The sequence below is a fragment of the Ranitomeya imitator genome, chromosome 1 (genome assembly GCF_032444005.1).
Source record: "Ranitomeya imitator isolate aRanImi1 chromosome 1, aRanImi1.pri, whole genome shotgun sequence".
NCBI lineage: Eukaryota > Metazoa > Chordata > Amphibia > Anura > Dendrobatidae > Ranitomeya > Ranitomeya imitator.
Window position 1 is genome coordinate 1138464096 of NC_091282.1, and position 21446 is coordinate 1138485541.

General features: G+C 45.7%; 1 protein-coding gene across 1 annotated transcript in view; it reads left to right on the top strand.

The window, feature by feature from the left end:
• Window positions 1-826: 826 nt before the first annotated feature.
• YIPF7 (Yip1 domain family member 7) overlaps window positions 827-21446 on the top strand; it is a 114193-nt gene continuing 93573 nt past the window's right edge. Inside the window, exons 1-2 of the mRNA XM_069744525.1 lie at window positions 827-966; window positions 10828-10973. Coding sequence (XP_069600626.1) covers window positions 855-966; window positions 10828-10973 — 258 coding nt within the window. The 5' untranslated portion in view covers window positions 827-854. The remainder of the gene's footprint in view (window positions 967-10827; window positions 10974-21446) is intronic.

A 21446-nucleotide genomic window follows, 5' to 3' on the forward strand; every position in this document is an offset into this window, starting at 1 on the left:
CATTACTAACTAGGAAGCATCTTCCTTTTCACTCCTCAAACAATTCTCAGTTGCCTGGGTTGCCTAGCTGTAACTTCTTCCTGCCCAGACACTCCTCTGTAAATTTCTACTGTAAAACTGTGGGAAATGCATCAATCTAAGAAGGGATTGCAGTTATATAATATAATTCAGCAATATATCAACAATAGCGTTATCCATATTCCTCTTCTTTACAGGATCACAGCTTACAGGGAACCTGTCACATGAAAGAACCTGCAATTAACCCGCAGATATTGGGTTAATCTCGCAGGTTAATTGCATTCTGCACCTACCCAGTGCCAGCACTTAGACTCTAGCACTGACTCACAGCAGCTCAGCATTAGGGTTGGCATTGACTGACAGCAAGCTCTAATGCAGAGTTGCTGTCAGTCAGTGCAGGGGGCGTACTTACAGCCATCGCTCTCTATACACAAAGCAGTGACTAAACCCGTGCCGGTGCCACCAAGTTACTTTACTGACGGCAGCCGGGGCCTAAGTGTTGGTACCGGGCAGGGTCAGAATGTTATTAACCTGCAGATTAACTGCATATCTGCAAGTTAATAAAGTTTTTTTACCCAACAGGTTCCCTTTAATTTAGCTTAACTTTAGTGAAAACTGTCCTGCTAATGGTTGTGATGGGGCAACATGGGCCTTATTGTCTTAATATTTACAGACTCATCTTGGGCAATGCACTTTGAAAAGTAGAATGTCATAACATTTTGTTCTTGGATTTTATACTTTCTCATAGTACTGTAAAAAATGTTTTTATTCATTGGCTAAACGTGTGTCTTTTGCTGCACAGGACAAATAAATCAGAAGAACGTTTGCAGTCTAGAATGATGACCTCTACTCTGGATCAAATGGGCTATGTGTATGAAGAGCCCTCATATCCATCATATAACTTCCAGACAAATGACAATTTTGACAATGAGCCACCATTGCTAGAAGGTAATGATCACTCAGTTGGAAGAACTCAAAGAATGGTTTTGCCCCTAGATGCTATTATAATAGTTGCTACCAGTACAGCTGCATATTTTTACTCGTTGTCAGACCCAGAATAGTTGTGTAAAATGACTTTTCATATCTAAAAATATATCCATAGTTGTCATTAATTGTCTCATGGCACATGAAAATACATCTCCCAGTATCAGGGGCAGACCCAGACAGCCTGTGGCACCTCTGCCCCCCCTCCTTTTAAGGCGACAAAGTATATATATATATATAGCCACACACACATACATGTATATATTACATTGTCTCCTTTATTATGTATATTGCTGTCCCTTATACAGTGCCCTCTCTTGTTATGTACAGCACCGTCCCTTACATATTGGATTTTATAGAGCCCTGACTTTTATTACGTACTGTCCTCTCTTGTTAGCTGTATAATGCAATGACGGCTGATGGAGCATGGGAAAGCTTCTTTTCTAAGGGAGAAGCTGATGGGCTGGTCGTCTGGTCACTGCCTCCTCCATCAGCAGTCATTTTATATCTAAAAAGAGAGGGGACTATGTAATAAAAGAGGGCGCTGTGAATAACAAAATCAACAAGAATGCACTATGTAAGGGACAGCACTATACATAACAGCAGAGGAAGCTATATCATAAGGGATGGCACCATATATAACTAGAGAGGATGGTATGTAATAAGGAAGGGTGTTATACATGATAAAAGAGGAAACTATGTAACTAAGGATGGTGTTATACATGATAAAAGAGGAAACTATGTAACTAAGGATGGTGTTATACATAATAAGTGAGTACACTATATACTAAGAGACTGTGCTATACATAATAAGTGAGTACACTTTATACTAAGGGGACTGTGTTAGACATAATAATTGATAATAACATCTTCCTCCACCTTCCCCGTTCCTAAATCCATTAAATATCCCCCTTCCTTCCATCCCAATTCCCCACCCCTCTCATAGTCCTCCTCCCCCCGCATCACATTATTGCCCTCTCCCGCACTCCCATGATTGCCCTCTTCACCACCTCCATCATTGCTTTCTCCCGACCTCCCAATTATTGCCCATTCCACCACCTCCATCATTGCCTCCTCCCCACCACCCCATCATATCATTGTCTTCTCCCCCACCCCCATCATTACCCATTCCACGACCTCCATAATTTCCTCAATAATTAAACACGTTACTCCGTAGTCCACAATCAGAGTGCACAAAAAAGGATACCAATCCCAGCAGTATGTAGAAGAAAATTCTGGCACTCCCATTCAGCATAAAAAAATAGATATTTATTCAGAAAATAAATGTCCAAAAGGTTATATGTAATGTTTTGGTCTTTACTCAGACCTTCTTCAGACAATATACTGTATAAACCTTTGGAGGGACCCTATATGTTTGTATTAAGGGAGATGAGGAAAATGTTGCTTATTAAAGCAGTGCATATATAAAAGTGGTGTGGGGGTCCGGTGGTAATAGTGCTATACATCTAGTAATATAGTCTATTCTCAGAGAAAAGAGTGCTCTTTAATACAAACATACGGGGTCCCTCCAAAGGTTTATATATTGTCTGAAGAAGGTCTGAGTAAAGACCAAAACATTACATAAGACCTTTTGGACATTTATTTTCTTAATAAATATCTATTTTTTGCTGAATGGGAGTGCCAGATTTTTCTTCTCCATCATTTCCTCCTCCCCACCACCCCCATCATTACCCTTTCCATTACCTTCATCATTGCCTCCTCCCCCACCATCCCCATCATTGTCCTTTCCACTGCCATCATCATTGTCTTTTCCCCATCATTACCCATTCCATCACCTCCATCATTTCCTCCTCCCCACCATCCCCATCATTGCCCTTTCCACCAACACCATCATTGTCTTTTCCCCCTACCACCATCATTGCCCATTACACCACCTCCATCATTTCCTCCTCCCTACCACCCCCATTATTGCCAATTCACCACCTCCATCATTTCCTCCTCCCTCACCACCCCCATTTTTGCCCTTTCGCCACCTTCATCATTTCCTCCTCCCCCACCACCCCATCATTGCTTTCTCCCCCAACAACCCTATTATTGCCCTCTCTGTCAACCCAGTCATTGCCTTCTGCCCCATCACCCCATCATTGCCCTCTCCATCAACCCAGTCATTGCCTCTGCCCCATCACCCCATCATTGCCCTCTCCGTCAACCCAATCATTGCCTTCTGCCCCATCATGCCATCATTGCCTTCTCCATCAACCCAATCAGTGCCTTCTGCCCTATCACCCCCATCATTGCCCTCTCCTCCACCTATACACACACAGCACCATTCACCTCTCTGCATACACACACACACCTCACCTCTGCGCACGGTATCCTGAAGCCGCACTATTATCGCCGGCAGCTTCCTGCCTCGCACAACCGTGGTGCTGAATTATGATGTCATTCAGCCGCTGCTGTGTGAGACAGGAAGCACGGGCAGGAAGGAGGACGGATCCATTCCCTGTAGCTCCGATCCACTGCAATTTTCTCTTGTAGGCAGCGGAGCTGGAGGGATTGCTCCCTGCCCGCCGCACATGAGGGCAATCTGGCCAGGGGCCCCCCGGAGCCTTGGGGCTGGATAAACTGGCCAGATTGCCCTCATTATTAGCCACCCTGCAGAGGCCCCCTGGGGTCAACAGGTCCTGGTGCAGATGCAGCAGTTGAACAGGCGGTATGTCCGCCCATGCCCAGTATTGAAAGATATATAAAACCTGTCATCTAACCAAGTTATAATGTGAGTAAAATATGAAATCGTCAGAGATGAGATGGATCTTTTGAAAATCCAATTTTGGATTGGATTGGATTTGACAAATTTTCCCTAAAAATTTGATTTGCAGCGTATAAATTTCAACAAATCTAAATACTGGAAAGCTTATGATTGCTTGGAAAACATGGAGGAGAGAGAGAGAACTTTGCTAACCATAAAAGTTTACACTCTACAGGAGAGACAAAGGGCCCCAATGACAAAAAGATCTTACACTCTGCAGTAGAGAGAGGATCCCCCTAACCATAAGACCTTAAACTCTACAGGGGAGAGAGAGAGGACCTCGCTGACCATAAGCGCTTACACACTATAGAATAGTGAAAGAGAGGACTCCACTGACCATAAGAGCTTACACTCTACAGAAGAGAGAGGACCCTGCTGACCATAAGCTTACACGCTATGGAAGAGAGAAAGAGAGGGCTCTGCTGACAATAAAAGCTTACACTCTACAAGAGAGAGAGGACGCTGCTGACCATTAGCGTTTACACACTGTAGAATAGAGAAAGAGTGGACTCCACTGACCATAAGACCTTAAACTCTACAGGGGAGAGAGAGAGGACCTCGCTGACCATAAGCGCTTACACACTATAGAATAGTGAAAGAGAGGACTCCACTGACCATAAGAGCTTACACTCTACAGGAGAAAGAGGACCCTGCTGACCATAAGCTTGCACGCTATGGAAGAGAGAAAGAGAGGGCTCTGCTGACAATAAAAGCTTACACTCTACAAGAGAGAGAGGACGCTGCTGACCATTAGCGTTTACACACTGTAGAATAGAGAAAGAGTGGACTCCACTGACCATAAAAGCTTACACTCTACAGGAGAGAGAGGACCCCTTTGACCATAAGCTTACATGCTATGGAAGAGAGAGAGGACTCTGCTGACCATAAGAGCTTACACTCTACAACAGAGAGAGGACGCTGCTGACCATAAGCGCTTACACACTATAGAATAGAGAAAGAATGGACTCCACTGACCATAAGAGCTTACACTCTACAGGAGAGAGAGGACCCTGCTGACCATAAGCTTACACGCTATGGAAGAGAGAAAGAGAGGACTCCAATGATCATAAGAGCTTACACTCTACAAGAGAGAGAGCACCCTGCTGGCCCTAAGCTTACACGTTATGGAAGAGAGAAAGAGAGGACTCCACTGACCATAAGCATTTACACTCTAGAGGAAAGAGAAGACCCCTTTCACCATAAGCTTACACGCTATGGAAGAGAGAAAGAGAGGATTCTGCTGACCATAAGAGCTTACACTCTACAAGAGAGAGAGGACCCTGCTGGCCCTAAGCTTACACTCTACAGGAGATAGAGGACCCCGTTGACCATAAGCTTAAACGCTATGGAAGAGAAAGAGAGGACTCCACTGATCATAAAAGCTTACATTCTACAGGAGGGAGAAGACCCTGCTGACCATAAGAGCTTACACACTACAGGATAGATAGGACCCTCTGACCATAAGATCTTTCACTCTAGAGGAGAGAAAAAGCGAGGACTCCATTGACCATATGAGCTTCCAGTCATCAGGCGTACAAGACAGCCTGACATGCAGTCATGGATCGGATGTTCATCCTCTGTAACTTTTAGATTTCTGTCTAGATAAAATTGTAACAGAAAATGTTATAGAAGTAGGTGTGCATCTATTCGGACCTGACATTTAAAGGGACTGTCTCATTGACACAATTCCATCCATATATCCTAAAGAATTTGCTTATTATAAATCCTCTGCATTCTCAAGAATGGAGGCATTATAACTTCTATAGATTACTGCTCAATGCTCATTGCTTAGTTTACTGGCTGCAGGCTAAAGCAGTGACTGGTCTCCTAAGCAATGAGTACAGCGCTTACAAGCTCTTTCGATGAGATCTTGTAAACACTGCTCTGAAGCTGGTTCAAACAAGCTTCATTAGCACAGTGCAACCATGCCACTGGTCTGAAATGTCAATCATATTGAAGGCACTGCCCTCGGCAAGCAGGAAAAATGGGTTATGAGACAACCCATTTAAGATAGTAAGACAAACAAAGTGGACGTAATAATTTAAATAGAGAGGGAATCCATCTCTGAGCATCAACCATAAATGATAGTGACATGTACGTCCTAAGTAATGAATGGCAGACCATTCAGAAATGAAGAAACCGAGAAAAACTTAGGAACATGGGTCAAAACAGAAAATACATAGGGACAATATGAATAATAAAAGAATGCCTTTATTAAACAGTGGATTGCAATGGGCATTGTATACAAGAGTGCCCACACACAAATGTGATAAAAAATGGAGAGCAATAAAAAAGATGACAAATGTGTGCAGCATGCAACATATACTTAGTACGTATGAATGGGGGACCACTAACTGATGTTATAAGAAAATTGTTAAATAACCCATGTAAGCTGGTATATTAAAAACATTTTTTTATGAAAAAGTTCCTTTGTATATATAGGTGCACACTATTCCTTAAAGATGAAAAAATCTCCAGATAATTCAATACACTGAGGAGTGATTTCTGGAAATAGGTTCCTGGGGCATAAAAAATGCAATAAAAATAAGAAACACATTTTTAACAATCAGATGACAATTTATCCAAGATAATAAGCATAGCACCAGGAGATGCTGCCCTATAAGCACCCATGCAACACACGATCAGCCACAGTGTCAGGAGAATAGAATAATAATAAAAGCTGTAAATAGAGATAATGCATATGACCTGAGGCTGTTACCTGGAGGTGGTCTAGTGGTGGTCCTCGGTTTGAGGCGCGGCGCACACCCAATGGGTGTTTTGGAACTTCGTCCTTCTGTAAGGAGGTTGCTGTCCCTGCTCCTTACCTGGAACCACTTAGTCAGACAGCTGGGTTGTCGGGGGGGAAGACTTTCTGCTCGGGACACTAGGGACCATGTGACGGCTGGGGCAGGGAGGAAGAGATGGAGGTGTGGTCAGAAAAGTGCGGGAGAGCAGAGTGCGCCAGAGAGAGGGGACAGCTGCACAGAGAGAGGGCAGGCTGCAGCGTCGCGCTCCCCATTACAGAGTACTCCCCGTGAGGGCACTAAGGCTGGAGTGAGAGTGGGGACTTGGAAGCCTCCATAATCTGAGAAGACTATTTCCCTAACAGTGCAGAGACAGTGACTCGAGGGCAGCCCTGGTGACCACAGCCCTGGTGACCGCAGTGACAAGCAAAGATCCCTGAGTGTGATAAGTAACTGCCCAGTGTGTGTGTGACATCGTTACTACAGAGAAGCTGCCAGGGTTACAGAGACTCCTGCAGCAGTGACAGCCGGGACTGTGCTACTTCCTGGTTCCAGTTTCACTTTGAGAAGAACAGGCTGCAGAGACTTAACCCCGGAGTTTCCAGGAGATAGAGAAGAGACCAGGATCTCAAGCCCTGCTGGTGACTGTATCCACATTGGAAAAAGGACCCTCCAGTCAGGATCTCCCTGGGCTGATAAGTTACAAGAACACTCGTTAACCCTTTTGATTCCGCTTAACTGTTTACTGTTTGACTTGACTCTATTAAACCCCTGTTTACTCCCTGCGAGGAGAATTTTACCCCTGTTAATAAATCCCCTTCAACAGTTGGTCTGTCTGTTCCGTGGTGACATACTCCGTACCTGCATGCTATTACACAGGATGTCACACGGTAGCGTGGAAGGGGCAGACCAAGCAGTTGGGGGAGGCCCCAGGTCTAGCATTTCCCTGGGAGCCATGTTAGTTAACTTGCCAAAATTCTCGGGGAGTGATGTCATGTTGTGGAGTTGGACGGAACGCATCCGAGGGATGATGCGGATGCATCCTATGACACCGGCTCTGCAGGTGGAAATAGCTGTGATGGCCCTAGAGGGGGATCCATGGGACTCTGTTATGCTCAGACCCCCCCAAGCGAGAGATACCCTGGACAAAGTATTACGTATACTTGAGGAGGTGCATGGGGACCCCACTGACGTAGGGGAACTGCGCATGCGACTGTTCCGCTCGGTACAAAGAGAGGGGGAGACCGTGACGCAATATATGAACGCACTGCAGGAGCTTCATACTGCCATTATATGGAAGGACGGCGTAGGTGTGGGGTCAATTGACGTTGTGCTGCGGGACCAACTGGTGACAGGCTTGCGAGATGTGTTGGTGAAACAGGCCCTGCGAGAGCGCATGCGCGTAAAGCTAGATATGACTTTCTCTGAGGTCGGAAGTGAGGCACGCACGTGCGAGCAAGAGCAAGGGGTGGTAGTGCCAGTGGGACAGGTATGGAGCGGGGAGGTAACAGCCCCTCAATGGGTAGAAGACTTAGAGAAGGAGGTTAAGCGAGTCCATGAGGAAGTAGCTGAATATAAGAAGACCCCTGCTGCAGAGTACAGCCCTCCGGTGCGAGAACGAGAGACCAGCCGCCACAGTGAGACTAGTGCCACTCGGCGAAGAAGACTGCCTACATGCTACAACTGCGGAGCACCCAGTTAAAATGAAGAGGAGGCGATGTGGACCTGAGATTCCCAGCTGAAGATAAGAAGAATCTGGGAGGAGATTGAGAGTCTGGGGAAAGCCCTTACTGCCATTTTGGAGACCAGCGGCATACCCCGAGGTAACATGCGGAAGCCGCCAGAAAGAAATCGAGGAGAGGTGCGCAGCATGAAGAATGCTTCGGTGGTGGCACCAGAGTGTAACTCCGTATCCTGGGGTGAAGAGCAACTGCAGATGAGAGATGTCCCCAGCCGAGGTCGACGATCCAGACTGAAGCGCCCTCCAGACAGACGCAGACGTGAGTGCTGGTCGTGCAGAAAGGTGGGACACATGTCCAGAAATTTCCCTACCCGAGAAGAGCGGTGGCAGAGATCCGCTCACCCCTCTGAGGGTCCTGCTAACTGGAGAGAACATCGCCCCTGGAGAGAATGGTACGGCCGGAAGAGAAGAGTTCCACCTAAGGCAAGGCAGTACCACAATGTCGGACACCAAGAAGAGGTGGAGAAGGTGTCGAGCATCTCCGGTGGAATGACTTCGCTGTCCCAAGGCGTGAAGGCGAGCCTGGTGGATCTCCAGCCTGGGCCTGAAGGTTCTGAGAGACTCAGTTGTGAGACTCAGCCCGGAAGAAAGGAACGGACGTTCACTCGAGAAGACCACCGAAGTACTTTACTACCTTGCACAGCACGAGTTCCCGAAGAAGGAGAGAAAGTGCCAAGTGTTCCGGCGACACTCGTTTTCAAGGTCCTAGCCGAAGAGAAGGAGGAACCACTGATGTCGTCCCCTGAAGTGAAGAATGTGCTGGCTGTCAGCTCACCAGTTCCTGATCGGACAGGGGAAATGGAACAGCTGTGTGAGACAGGGCGTGTGGCCCGAGAAGCCCTGGGAAGTGATGCCCGCAGAGCCCGGCGCAGATGACAAAGACTCCGGCCTGCATGGTCTTAATTCATCTGACTCAAGTTTTGATGGGAATGCTCCTGTCAAAGAGAGGGGGAGCTATGGAGAAGAATTGCTTGTACTAAGCCCCCAGACTGAGGAACCCGAGCAAGAAGCCCCTACGCAAACACCTGCTACTGGCAAGGCTAAGAAGAAGAAGAAAAAGAAGAAAAGGTCAGCAGTTGTTGATGAAGCAGAGAAAGCATATCTCAACCTGACTGATGAGCAGCTCCTAAACCATTTAGTTTGGGAGTATGTACAAGAAGAAAGGCAGAAGGAGATGCGAAAATCGCTAGTATCTGACTCCCCTCAAAAGAACAAAGAGAAGCACGAAGAGTCCTCGCCCGTGGAATGGCGAGCTTTAAGAGAGGGGGAAATGTAAGGAGGTTGCTGTCCCTGCTCCTTACCTGGAACCACTTAGTCAGACAGCTGGGTTGTCGGGGGGAAGACTTTCTGCTCGGGACACTAGGGACCATGTGACGACTGGGGCAGGGAGGAAGAGACGGAGGTGTGGTCAGAAAAGTGCGGGAGAGCAGAGCGCGCCAGAGAGAGGGGACAGCTGCACAGAGAGAGGGCAGGCTGCAGTGTCGCGCTCCCCATGACAGAGTGCTCCCCGTGAGGGCACTAAGGCTGGAGTGAGAGTGGGGACTTGGAAGCCTCCATAATCTGAGAAGACTCTTCCCCTGACAGTGCAGAGACAGTGACTCGAGTGCAGCCCTGGTGACCGCAGCCCTGGTGACCGCAGTGACAAGCAAAGATCCCTGAGTGTGATAAGTAACTGCCCAGTGTGTGTGTGACATCGTTACTACAGAGAAGCTGCCAGGGTTACAGAGACTCCTGCAGCAGTGACGGACGGACGGGACTGTGCTACTTCCTGGTTCCAGTTTCACTTTGAGAAGAACAGGCTGCAGAGACTTAACCCCGGAGTTTCCAGGAGACAGAGAAGAGACCAGGATCTCAAGCCCTGCTGGTGACTGTATCCACGTTGGAAAAAGGACCCTCCAGTCAGGATCTCCCTGGGCTGATAAGTTACAAGAACACTCGTTAACCCTTTTGATTCCGCTTAACTGTTTACTGTTTGACTTGACTCTATTAACCCCCTGTTTACTCCCTGTGAGGAGAATTTTACCCCTGTTAATAAATCCCCTTCAACAGTTGGTCTGTCTGTTCCGTGGTGACATACTTAGTACCTGCATGCTATTACACTTCGTCAGGGGTATAGTGTACACCTACTGCATATATACAGGAATTTTTTTTTCAAAATTTTTTTTTAATATACCAGGCTGACACCTATTTTAACTAAGGTGGTTAGTAAAGGGTTAATGACAAACATTAACGTGCGGGGTGTCAAAGTACCTCTGATTTTTTTTTTTTTATCAGAATCCAAGCATTTTCTATTTGAGACATTTCTTTTTTGAGCTGCTAATCTCAGCTGACTGTAAAAATGTTTGCAGAAATGGAAAATAAATAAACAGACATTTAGGGAACAAATGATTTTCTAATTAGAGAAAATTAAGATAATTTAAAAAAAGAAATGAATTTTTTTTTGCTCAAATATTTTTCCCAATGTGAGAAACCTTTCTTTTTTTTTCGATCAAATTCAATTACTATATTATACAATTTACTTACCATGGATTTTGCTAAATATTTGAAAACCTTTTTTTATTTTCTTGCAGAACTGGGTATTAATTTTGATCACATATGGCAGAAGACTTTAACCGTCCTGAACCCGTGGAAGCCAGCAGATGGCAGCATTATGAATGAAACTGACCTGACCGGCCCTACATTGTTCTGCTTTGCCCTTGGATCCACACTCTTGCTGGTACAGTTTTGCATTTCATAATGATAATTACTCAGTGTATCAGCTATGGCCGTTCATCACAGATAATTGCGACACGTGTAATATTATATTCATGTTCGATTTAAAATAATGCAGCTGCGCTGAGATCCAGCCTGGGTTCTTCATGCTGTCTGCCTCCCCTTCATCTGAGAAATATTAGTTTATCTTAAGAATGTGCCTTTGGAACGGCTCTGTAATTCACAAAACAATCACATCGAAAGGGAGAAAATAAGAATTATTAACCAATTTAGAGTGCAAGGATTTTTCAAAGGCACATATGAAGCAAATAAATACTTTCCAATTAGGAATCGCAAGCTGTAATTATAGGTGATGGATGGTGTAAGTCACAATGCGTTTTAGACCCTCTTTGGCATAACAAAGTATAATATTAAGCAATATTGCAAGCTCTTGTGTTATAATCATTTCGTCTCTATTCAATGGCTGCTTAAAGCAGAGCCGTCAATATAGTTTTCATGAAAAACGAGCATTAATTAAATAATACATTTTGCCTATATGGCTAAATATTAACAACATGGAGAATCGGTTCATGATGAGGTTTTTGTCATTTATGGGGCTGGGCTCACAAAGCGTATATATCCAACAAGGGAAAAGACAAGTTTTACAAAAGAAAAAACCCCGTAAAATTGTATACTTTATTAAATAACAAACAAAATAAAACAAAATATATAAATTATTTTATACCCAGAAAAAATAGCCCATGTTATGAACAAATACTAATATAATAGGAGAACCGAGAGTCAAAACTGTCCAAAAGGTTCACAAAAGGTTATATTTATTGAAAAAATCCATTACATAAATACAAATATAATAAACAGTGATAAGTAGTTTATAAAAAAACATAGCAACTGCATCCATGAATACATCCGGTCATCCAGGTGCACAAGACAGGACCGGGGTAAGTATAAAAAACAGTGTTTTAAATTATAAGTATCAGAACAAGTACTACCCACGCATGAGCTCTGCTAACTCAGGTGTGTGGCGATCAAACTAAATGGTGTACTCCCAGTGGCCGTATTGTAAGGATCACCACATACCATAAGTGCACCCACAGGTGCTGGGCCTCTCTGACCTTTCCCGGCGCCTGCGCACTGCAGTACTTTGCTCTACCCTCAACAAGGCAGACAAAGTATGCCTGCGCCGGAGCTGCGGTGTGAAGACAAACGAGAACGTGATCGTAAGAAGATGGGAGACCCCGGACCGGACCGCGATGCCCGTCGGATCGGACCGCCCGCCCAGGTGAGTATAATCTAACCTCTTTTTCTCATCTTTCAGGTTACATCGGGGGCTTATCTACAGCATTCCAGAATGCTGTAGATAAGCCCCTGATGCTGGTGGGCTTAGCTCATCTTCCATTTTGGGGGTGACCGGTTCCCTTTAAAGGGTTGATTGTGACTTGTAGGATCGCTACTTCCAACAGGTGGCGCTATAGAGCTTAAGTCCTCTTTTTCTCTGAAGAGGTAATTTGCATATGGATTCCGTCATTTATGCCATAAGTTGTGCAATCAAATGGTAAGAGAGGGTGTTTTTATACCTACCCTGGTGACATGTATTCTCAAAACCTTTGGCTCAGATGAGTAGATTGAATGCAACATGGATTGATGGCATTTATGCAGTGAGGAGATTGGAGCAAAGGAGGCTGCATGGCAGCTGGAGTAACACTGGCTAACATGGCTCCAGAGAAGTCGGAGACTCAATGAAGTTGTAGAGTAGTGGAACAGCAGAGCTGGATGCGAATTAAGACTTTATATGGTGACACGCACATCACCTCTCTTGTTCTAAAAGTTCTCTCTCATCGCATTGCAAACTAATATACTCAAAGGGGTGCCCTCAAGCTCCATTTATCGCGCATGTGCACCCCTACTGTTTGTCAAGAGCATTGATGGTCTATAGGATGCTCCCTATGGAGGTGTGATTCACTCAGGGCTGCTACTTGTTTTCTACACTTGGGAAACATCACACTCTTATGGTCCAAGTCAATGCATGTTTCTAATTAATATAACTATGGGTCACAATTTACATATTAGCCATCACTGGCATGATGTTTTGATTGTGATGTAGCTTTAATTTCGAATATACTATTTTCCTATATACTGTTGTATTATTGACACCCATTTTTACTCAATTTTATATCTGCATTTAAATTACCTTCACTTTTAATTGAAAAGGAGATCTGCGAGTCCTAAAATATGTTGTACTTTGAGACTTTTGAGTAAACCTTTCCTGTTTCCGTTTTTTGTGGTGTTCAATGGGTTTGAGGATCCATTCCATACATGTCCAAAACCTCACGAGAGTACGGAGGTACACTTGTCAACCAATGGAGTTTGTCAGGAGACACAATTTAAGTGATCTGGCACAGTTTGGTGGTATACCAGAGGTTCTAAGTATCAGGAACAGTCGCTGCCCTGTCATTTCTTCCCAGCATTGTGAATGAACCAATTTTCCTTGTAGTCATCAGGGACAATGACACAGTGGGTTATATAACAACTGTGAAATACATATAGACGATTTAATTAAGCATAAATGAGTATTTTTCCCCGGTTGGCACAGTTCTGCGCCTACAGAGGAATTCAGATTTAGTAAACCGCTCCCACATTTACAATATTTTTGGATCCACACTGAAAAGTGTTTAGTTGAAACCCCATGAAAAATTGTATCCGTGTCACATTGGCCCACTCCTTTACTCATTTATGTTGTTTCATTGCATCTAAAGTATAAAAAAGGAAGTTTTGCAAATATATTAAAACTCTATTGTCTTGTGCCTACAGCTCCTATGCAGCCGACTGCTCTGTTTTCAGGAGAGTAACCTATAAACTTCCACCTTTTAGGGCTCATTCAGATGTCAGCGGTTTTTCTCGTACACAATAAACATTCCGAGTGTCATCAGTAACATGAGAGTTTGATCAGTTTTTCTCGGATAAAAACAGGTTCTCCAGCTTCTTTTATCAAATAGTTTGTCATCCGAGTGCTATCCGATTTTTTTTTCACGCACACATAGACTTCTTATGATATAGTTTGATCTGAGAATCAAAATTAGACATGTCTTTGTGATTTTGTGGGAGACATAAAAATGTGATGTAAGGGTTCACTTTCTCAGGTAGCCACTTGCAATACAAAGCCACAGGGATTTTTTTTATATCACACACAGAATAGTGTTTATTTCCACTGGTTGTGCAATAGCAAAACAAAACCCCTAAAATAAATAAAATCCCAGACACTAACTATACAATACAAACCCTGGCTACGCCGACTGTTTTTTTTAGTGTGTTTTCTGCAGCGGAGTCGCACTAAAACCACATACGTGTTATTTATCGCATCTAATGCAAATCTATGGGGAAAATCAGCACAGAAGTCTCAGTGTGCCCCCAAGAGAAATTGACATGTTACACTTAACATGATGCTACACAAAGAAGCAGTGTGTTTCAGGTGTGCATTAACCCCTTAGTGACACAGCCAATTTTGTACTTAATGACCAAGGCAATTTTTACAATTCTGACCACTGGGGTTGAGGGACTTTTACTTTTTTAGGATCGAGTCGAGTCGAGTGAAATCGGCCGATTATCGCGAAAAGTCGGGGATCGACCGGAACACGAAACCCAATGCAAGCCAATAGGGAAGCATAATCGGCAGTGAGTGGAGGCCAGGAAAACACCTACAGTGCCCATTTTAATGGCAAAAACATCCATTCTTGTTACTGAAGCTTGTCAATCTTAATTTACCTTATAATAATAGTTAGGCATTGGAAATTGGGGGTCATTTGGCTAAAGTAGTGGGGGGTATGGCTGGTTCAAGTATTTAGTGGGCCCAGGAAACGTGGAGCACGTCACGGCAGTGGAGCAGGGAGAGGTAAGTATTTCAACTTTGCAAGTGCTGTGATCCTGAGCAAGCAGGGGGGGCCCACTCGTTCGCATTGGCACTGGCACAGGGCCCCTCCAAGTACGGTGGTATGTTTGCACAGCGGGGGCGCCTCCCACCGGCAGCGACACTTTTGCGTACTATGAGGGGCCCTGTGCCAGTGACGTCGCCAACGAGTATTCCCCCCCACCTGATGAAGGAACCTGCACTTTCATCTGCACCTTCCTCTTTGTCCCCGTGTAAGGTGGTATAGTATGCGGGAAGGGGAACCTGACTTTCAGGTTCAGGGTAAAATTCTGGCTGTGTAGCATGCAAGGGGAATGTAGTGGTCTGGGTCAATGTACCAGCAGACTCATCTAGCACTGGCTGGGCAATGGGCAGGATGAGGAGGAAACACAGATATAGGCCCAAATAATAAAGTGGGCTAAATGCATTTCAAAATTGGTAACAGGACTAACCAGGCGGCATTGCTTTGTTCAGTGGAGGACAACTGTAATGAGAGGCTGACACAGTGAGTAGGCCTAAATCAGTAAGTAATCTAAATGCAGTTCAAAATTTGTAACGGTAGTAAACAGGCGGCACTGCTTTGTTCAGTGGAGGAGAACAGCAAGGAGCGGCAGACACCGTTAGTAGGCCCCAACCATACTAGTAGGCCCCAACCATACTAGTAGGCCAAATGCAGTGTAATCTAAAAACTACTTAATGAAAGCCTGAAGATAGAAGCTCTGGAAAGGAAACCAGGAGAACACCTTGGAGTGGCAGACACCGTTAGTAGGCCCCAACCAAACTAGTAGGCCAAATGCAGTGTAATATTAAAACTAATTAATGAAATCCTGAAGATAGAAGCTCAGGAGAGGAAACCAGGAGAAAACCTTGGAGCGGCAGACACCGTTAGTAGGCCCCAACCAAACCAGTAGGTCACATGCTTTATATTATTAAAACTACTTAATGAAAGCCTGAATATAGAAGCTCTGGAAAGGAAACCAGGAGAAAACCTTGGAGCGGCAGACACCGTTAGTAGGCCCCAAACAAAGTAGTAGGCCAAATGCAGTTCAATATTAAAACTACTTAACGAAAGCCTGAAGATTGAAGCTCGGGAAAGTAAACCAGGAGAACACCTAGGAGCAGCAGACACCGTTAGTAGGCCCCAACCTAAGTAGTAGGCCAAATGCAATTCAATATTAAAACTACTTAACGAAAGCCTGAAGATTGAAGCTCGGGAAAGGCAGCCAGGAGAACACCTAGGAGCGGCAGACACCGTTAGTAGGCCCTAACCAAACTAGTAGGCCAAATGCAGTTTAATATTTTAAAAAACATAGGACAAAAGCCTGAAGATTGAAGCTAATGAAAAAAAAACCAGGAGAACACCAAGGAGCGGCAGACACCGTTAGTAGGCCCCAACCCAACTAGTAGTAACAATGCAGTTTTCAAATTCCTGACAATTGAAGCTCAGCTTTTTTAAGAGGAGGACAGCTGTATTGAGTGGCGCAGACAGACAGGTAGTAGGCCTTAAACCAAAAAGTTGGCTCAAAGCAGTTTAAAAAAGGTTACAGGGGTACACGGGCAGCATTGGTGTGGTCAGTGGAGGACAATTGGAAGGAGGGACCGCAGACAGACTTACTAGGCCTAAAATAAAAAAAGTTGGCTCTATGCAGATTTACATAGGTTCCATGGGTACACAGGCAGCATTGGTGTGGTCAGTGGAGGACAATTGGAAGGAGGGACCGCAGACAGACTTACTAGGCCTAAAATAGAAAAAGTAGGCTCTATGCACTTTTAAATAGGTTCCAGGGGTACACGAGCAGCATTGGTGTGGTCAGCGGAGGACAATTGGAAGGAGTGTCTGACACAGTTAGTAGGCCAAAATAATAAATTGAGGTTAATGTCTGGCAAAAAAAAAATTAACAAATAAACAGGTGGCATACCTAGGTACAGGGGTGGGCTCCTCTGCTGACTTGCAGACAGTGGTATTTGGGGCAAAGTATTAACTGGTGTAAATGTAGGACAGGGTCCCTGAATATTTTTACTAGCATCATATATGTCAACAAATTGGTATTGGCAGTGCCATTGAAGGATTTAACCGCATAGACTAAACAGTGGTGGAGCAGTGAGAGATAATTTTGCAAGTGGTAGAGCACTGTTTGAGCTGGGGGGGGGGAACACTCTCTCATTGCCGGTGGTACTGGCCCAGGGCCCCTCATGTTACAAAGGTGTGTCTGACGTTGGGTGCGCACCACCACCGCCAGAGACACTTCATTGTACTATGAGGGACCCTGTGCCAGTGCCGTTGCCCAAAAGTGGTCACACCCACCTCTTCAGACAAACGGCACTCTCACGGGTGCTTGCGCCAAGTGGTGACCACGGCCCCGTGGGGGGAGTCAGCCCATTTAGGGAGGTGTAAAAATGTCGTATGCTGGACATACAGCAGGTGCAAATGGAGAAATTGGAACAGTCAGTAAGACCAGTCCAAAAGTAAGACCTTTTTACAGGAAAGCTAGGTGTCAGCCGGGAAAGGTGGGGCAAAATAATTAGAAATCCATGATTTGTACATTTTAATGAAGGTTAGATCATCAACATTTTGGGTAGCCAGACGACTCCTTTTTTCGGTCAGTATTGAACCAGCAGCACTGAATACTCTTTCTGATAACACACTAGCTGCTAGGCAAACAAGCTCCTGCAATGCATATTCTGCCAATTCAGGCCAGGTGTCTATTTTGGATGCCCAGTAATCAAATGGGAATGACGAGTGAGGGAGAACAATCGATAAGGGAGGAAAAATAGTTAGTAACTATACTGGACAAATGTTTTCTCCTGTCTCTTTGAATTGATGCTGCAGTACCTGTCCTGTCTGCGGTCATTGCGAAATCACTCCACAACCTCGTCAGAAAACCCCTCTGTCCAATGCCACTTCTGATTTGTGCACCTCTAACACCTCTGCCATGTTGCCCCCTGCAGCTCGTGTGAGAACCATCACCGCCGCTGTGTGCTGGGAATGCCTGAATCAAATGGTCTACAAGAGTTGCTTGTTTGGTTGCCAATATTTGCTCAAGGTTCTCATGTGGCATGATATTTTGCAAATTCCCTTTATAGCGTGGATCCAAGAGGCAGGCCAACCAGTAATCGTCATCGGTCATCATTTTTATAATGCGGGGGTCCCTTTTTAGGATGCGCAAGGCATAATCCACCATGTGGGCCAATGTTCCAGGTGTCAATTCACTGCTTGAGCACTTTCTGGCAAATCAACGTCACTTGTCTCCCTCAAAAACCCTGAACCTGACCTTGCAACGCCACCAGTTTCTATTGCCCCCTGAGAAGCTTCCTCATCCAAAAAATATTCATCTCCATCATCCTCCTCATCCTCCTCCTCTTTGCCCGCCACCTCGTCCAGTAGACTTCCCTGACCAGACAATGGCTGACTGTCATCAAGGCTTCCCTCGTCCTCGGCTGCAGACGCCTGCTCCGTTATGTGCATCAAACTTTGCATCAGCAGACGCATTAGAGGGATGCTCATGCTTATGATGGCGTTGTCTGCACTAACCAGGCATGTGCATTCCTCAAAACACTGAAGGACTTGACACAGGTCTTGTAGCTTCAACCACTGCACACCTGACAACTCCATGTCTGCCATCCAACTGCCTGCCCGTGTATGTGTATCCGCCGACAAATACATAACAGCACGCCTCTGTTCGCACAGCCTCTGAAGCATGTGCAGTGTGGAGTTCCACTTTGTTGCAACGTCGATGATTAGGTGATGCTGGGGAAGGTTCAAAGACCGCTGATGGTTCTGCATACGGCTGGAGTGTACGGGCAAACGGCGGATATGCGAGCAAAGTCTGCGCACCTTCAGGAGCAGGTCGGGTAACCCCAGATAACTTTTCAGGAAGCACTGCACCACCAGGTTCAAGGTGTGAGCCAGGCAAGGAATGTGTTTCAGTTGTGAAAGGGCTATGGCAGCCATAAAATTCCTTCCGTTATCACTGACTACCTTGCCTGCCTCAAGATGTACACTGCCCAGCCATGACTGAGTTTCTTGCTGCAAGAACTCGGACAGAGCTTCCACGGTGTGTCTGTTGTCACCCAAACACTTCATTGCCAATACAGCCTGCTGACACTTGCCACTAGCTGTTCCATAATGGGACACCTCGTGTGCAACAGTGGCAGCTGCAGATGGAGTAGTCGTGCGACTGCGGTCTGTGGACGAGCTCTCGCTTCTGCAGGAGGACGAGGAGGAGGAGGGGGGCGAACGCCTACAGCCAACTGTTTCCTAGACCGTGGGCTAGGCAGAACTGTCCCAATATGGCTGTCCCCTGTGGACCCTGCATCCACCACATTAACCCAGTGTGCCGTGATGGACACGTAACGTCCCTGGCCATGCCTACTGGTCCATACATCTGTTGTGAGGGGCACCTTTCTACTGACAGATTGCCTGAGTTCATGGACAATGCGGTCTTTTACATGCTGGTGGGGGGCTGGGATGGCTTTTCTCGCAAAGAAGTGTCGACTGGGTAGGTTGTAGCGTGGTACTGCGTAGTCCATCAGGGCTTTGAAAGCTTCGCTTTCAACTAACCGGTAGGGCATCATCTCTAACGAGATTAGTCTAGCAATGTGGGGCGTTCAAATCCTGTTTACGTGGATGAGAGGATGAGTACTTCCTTTTCCTAATAAGAGTCTCTCGTAGGGTGAGCTGGACTGGAGAGCTGCATATGGTGGAACTAGCGGGGGTGATGGTGGACATGGCAGACAGAGAGACGGTTGGTGATGGTATTCTTGCAGTTGGCCTACATACAGTGTTTCCTACCACGAACCTGGTGATTCCCTGACTGCTTTGGCCTTGCGACGAAACCTCCACATTTGCTGCAGGTGGTGTCGTAAACGGTGGGCTTACAGTGAGGGAAGGAATGTAGCATTGCTGACTAGCTTCATTGTGAGAGGGTGCAACAACATTACGGGACGTTTGGTAGTTAGTCCAAGCTTGCAAGTGCATGGTGGTTAAATATCTACGCATGCAACTTGTATTTAGATTTTTCACATTCTGACCTCTGCTGAAGGTCCTTGAGCATTTCTTACAGATGACTTTGCACTGATCATTTGGATCTTGGTTAAAAAATTGCCAGACTGCACTCTTCCTACTATCGGATACCTTTTCAGGCATTGCACACTGAGCTACTTTAACCGGATGGCCACGCTGTCCTACAACTGTTTGTGGTATTGACACATGTTTTTGGCCAGAAATGAGGCTGCCAGATGAAAGCTGTTGCGATGTTGATGCCTGCTGCAGCTCCTCCTGCTCCGCTTCAGAGCTACTGGCGGCGGCACCCTGTTCCCCCATGGCTGCCAATCGGGGTCAACAACTGGATCATCTATCACCTCCTCTTCTATGTCCTGTGCACCTTCCTCTGTGTCACCGTGTAAGCCGGTGATATAGCGTTTGGGACAGGGCACCATAGTCTCATCAGGGTCAGATTCTGGCTCAGTACACTGCGAGGGCAATGTTGTGGTCTGAGTCAAAGGACCAGCTTAGTAGTCTGGCTGTGGCTGTGCATCAGTGCACTCCATGTCCGATTCATCTTGTAATGGGCATGGCCTGTTAACAATTTCCCTTTCTAACCCAGGCACGGTATGTGTAAAGAGCTCCATGGAGTAACCTGTTGTGTCGCCTGACGCATCCTTCTCTGTTGTTCTGGGTGAAGGACACAAGGAAGTGACTTATTCCTGACCGGGAGCATCCACTGACGATGCGCTGCTTTTAAATATTGCACTTTCCGAAGAGGAGGCGAAAGAGCTAGAGGCACAGTCAGCAAGGAAAGCCAAAACTAGTACCTGCTGCTCCGGCTTTAAAAGCGGTTTTCCTACTCCCAGAAAAGGGAGCGTTCAAGGCCTTGTGTAGCCAGATGATGACGCTGGCTCAACAACTCGAGACTTAGGTGCTATATTGCTTTTCCCACGACCACCTGATGCTCCACCACCACCATTACCAGCTGGCAATGACCGCCCACAGCCACGACCTCTTCCACCAGACTTCCTCATTCTTAGAAAAATGTAACCAAACTAACAAACGTTATACGGCACTGTAAAACCAGTTAGAAGGTGTACGTAAACTTGTTGTGAGTTTAAATCTCCCTTTATAGGTGTGTGAGACTGCTGGGAAAATCAGGCCCACTGTATTACACTACACAGTTCGAGTGGCAGAAAGTGGATGACAGATATGCCACAAACAGGACTGATGCAGATGCACTCAGTAGCAATATAATTCTCCCTTTTTTATGTGTGGGAGACAGCAGGAAAAAAATCAGGCCCACTGTATTACACTACACAGTTTGAGTGCAGAAAGTGGATGACAGATATGCCACAAACAGGACTGACGCAGATGCACTCAGTGGCAATATAAATCTCCCTTTTTTATGTGTGGGAGACAGCAGGAAAAAATCAGGCCCACTGTATTACACTACACAGTTTGAGTGCAGAAAGTGGATGACAGATGCCACAAACAGGACTGACGCAGATGCACTCAGTGGCAATATAAATCTCCATTTTTCATGTGTGGGGGAATGCAGGAAAAAAATCAGGCCCACTGTATTACAC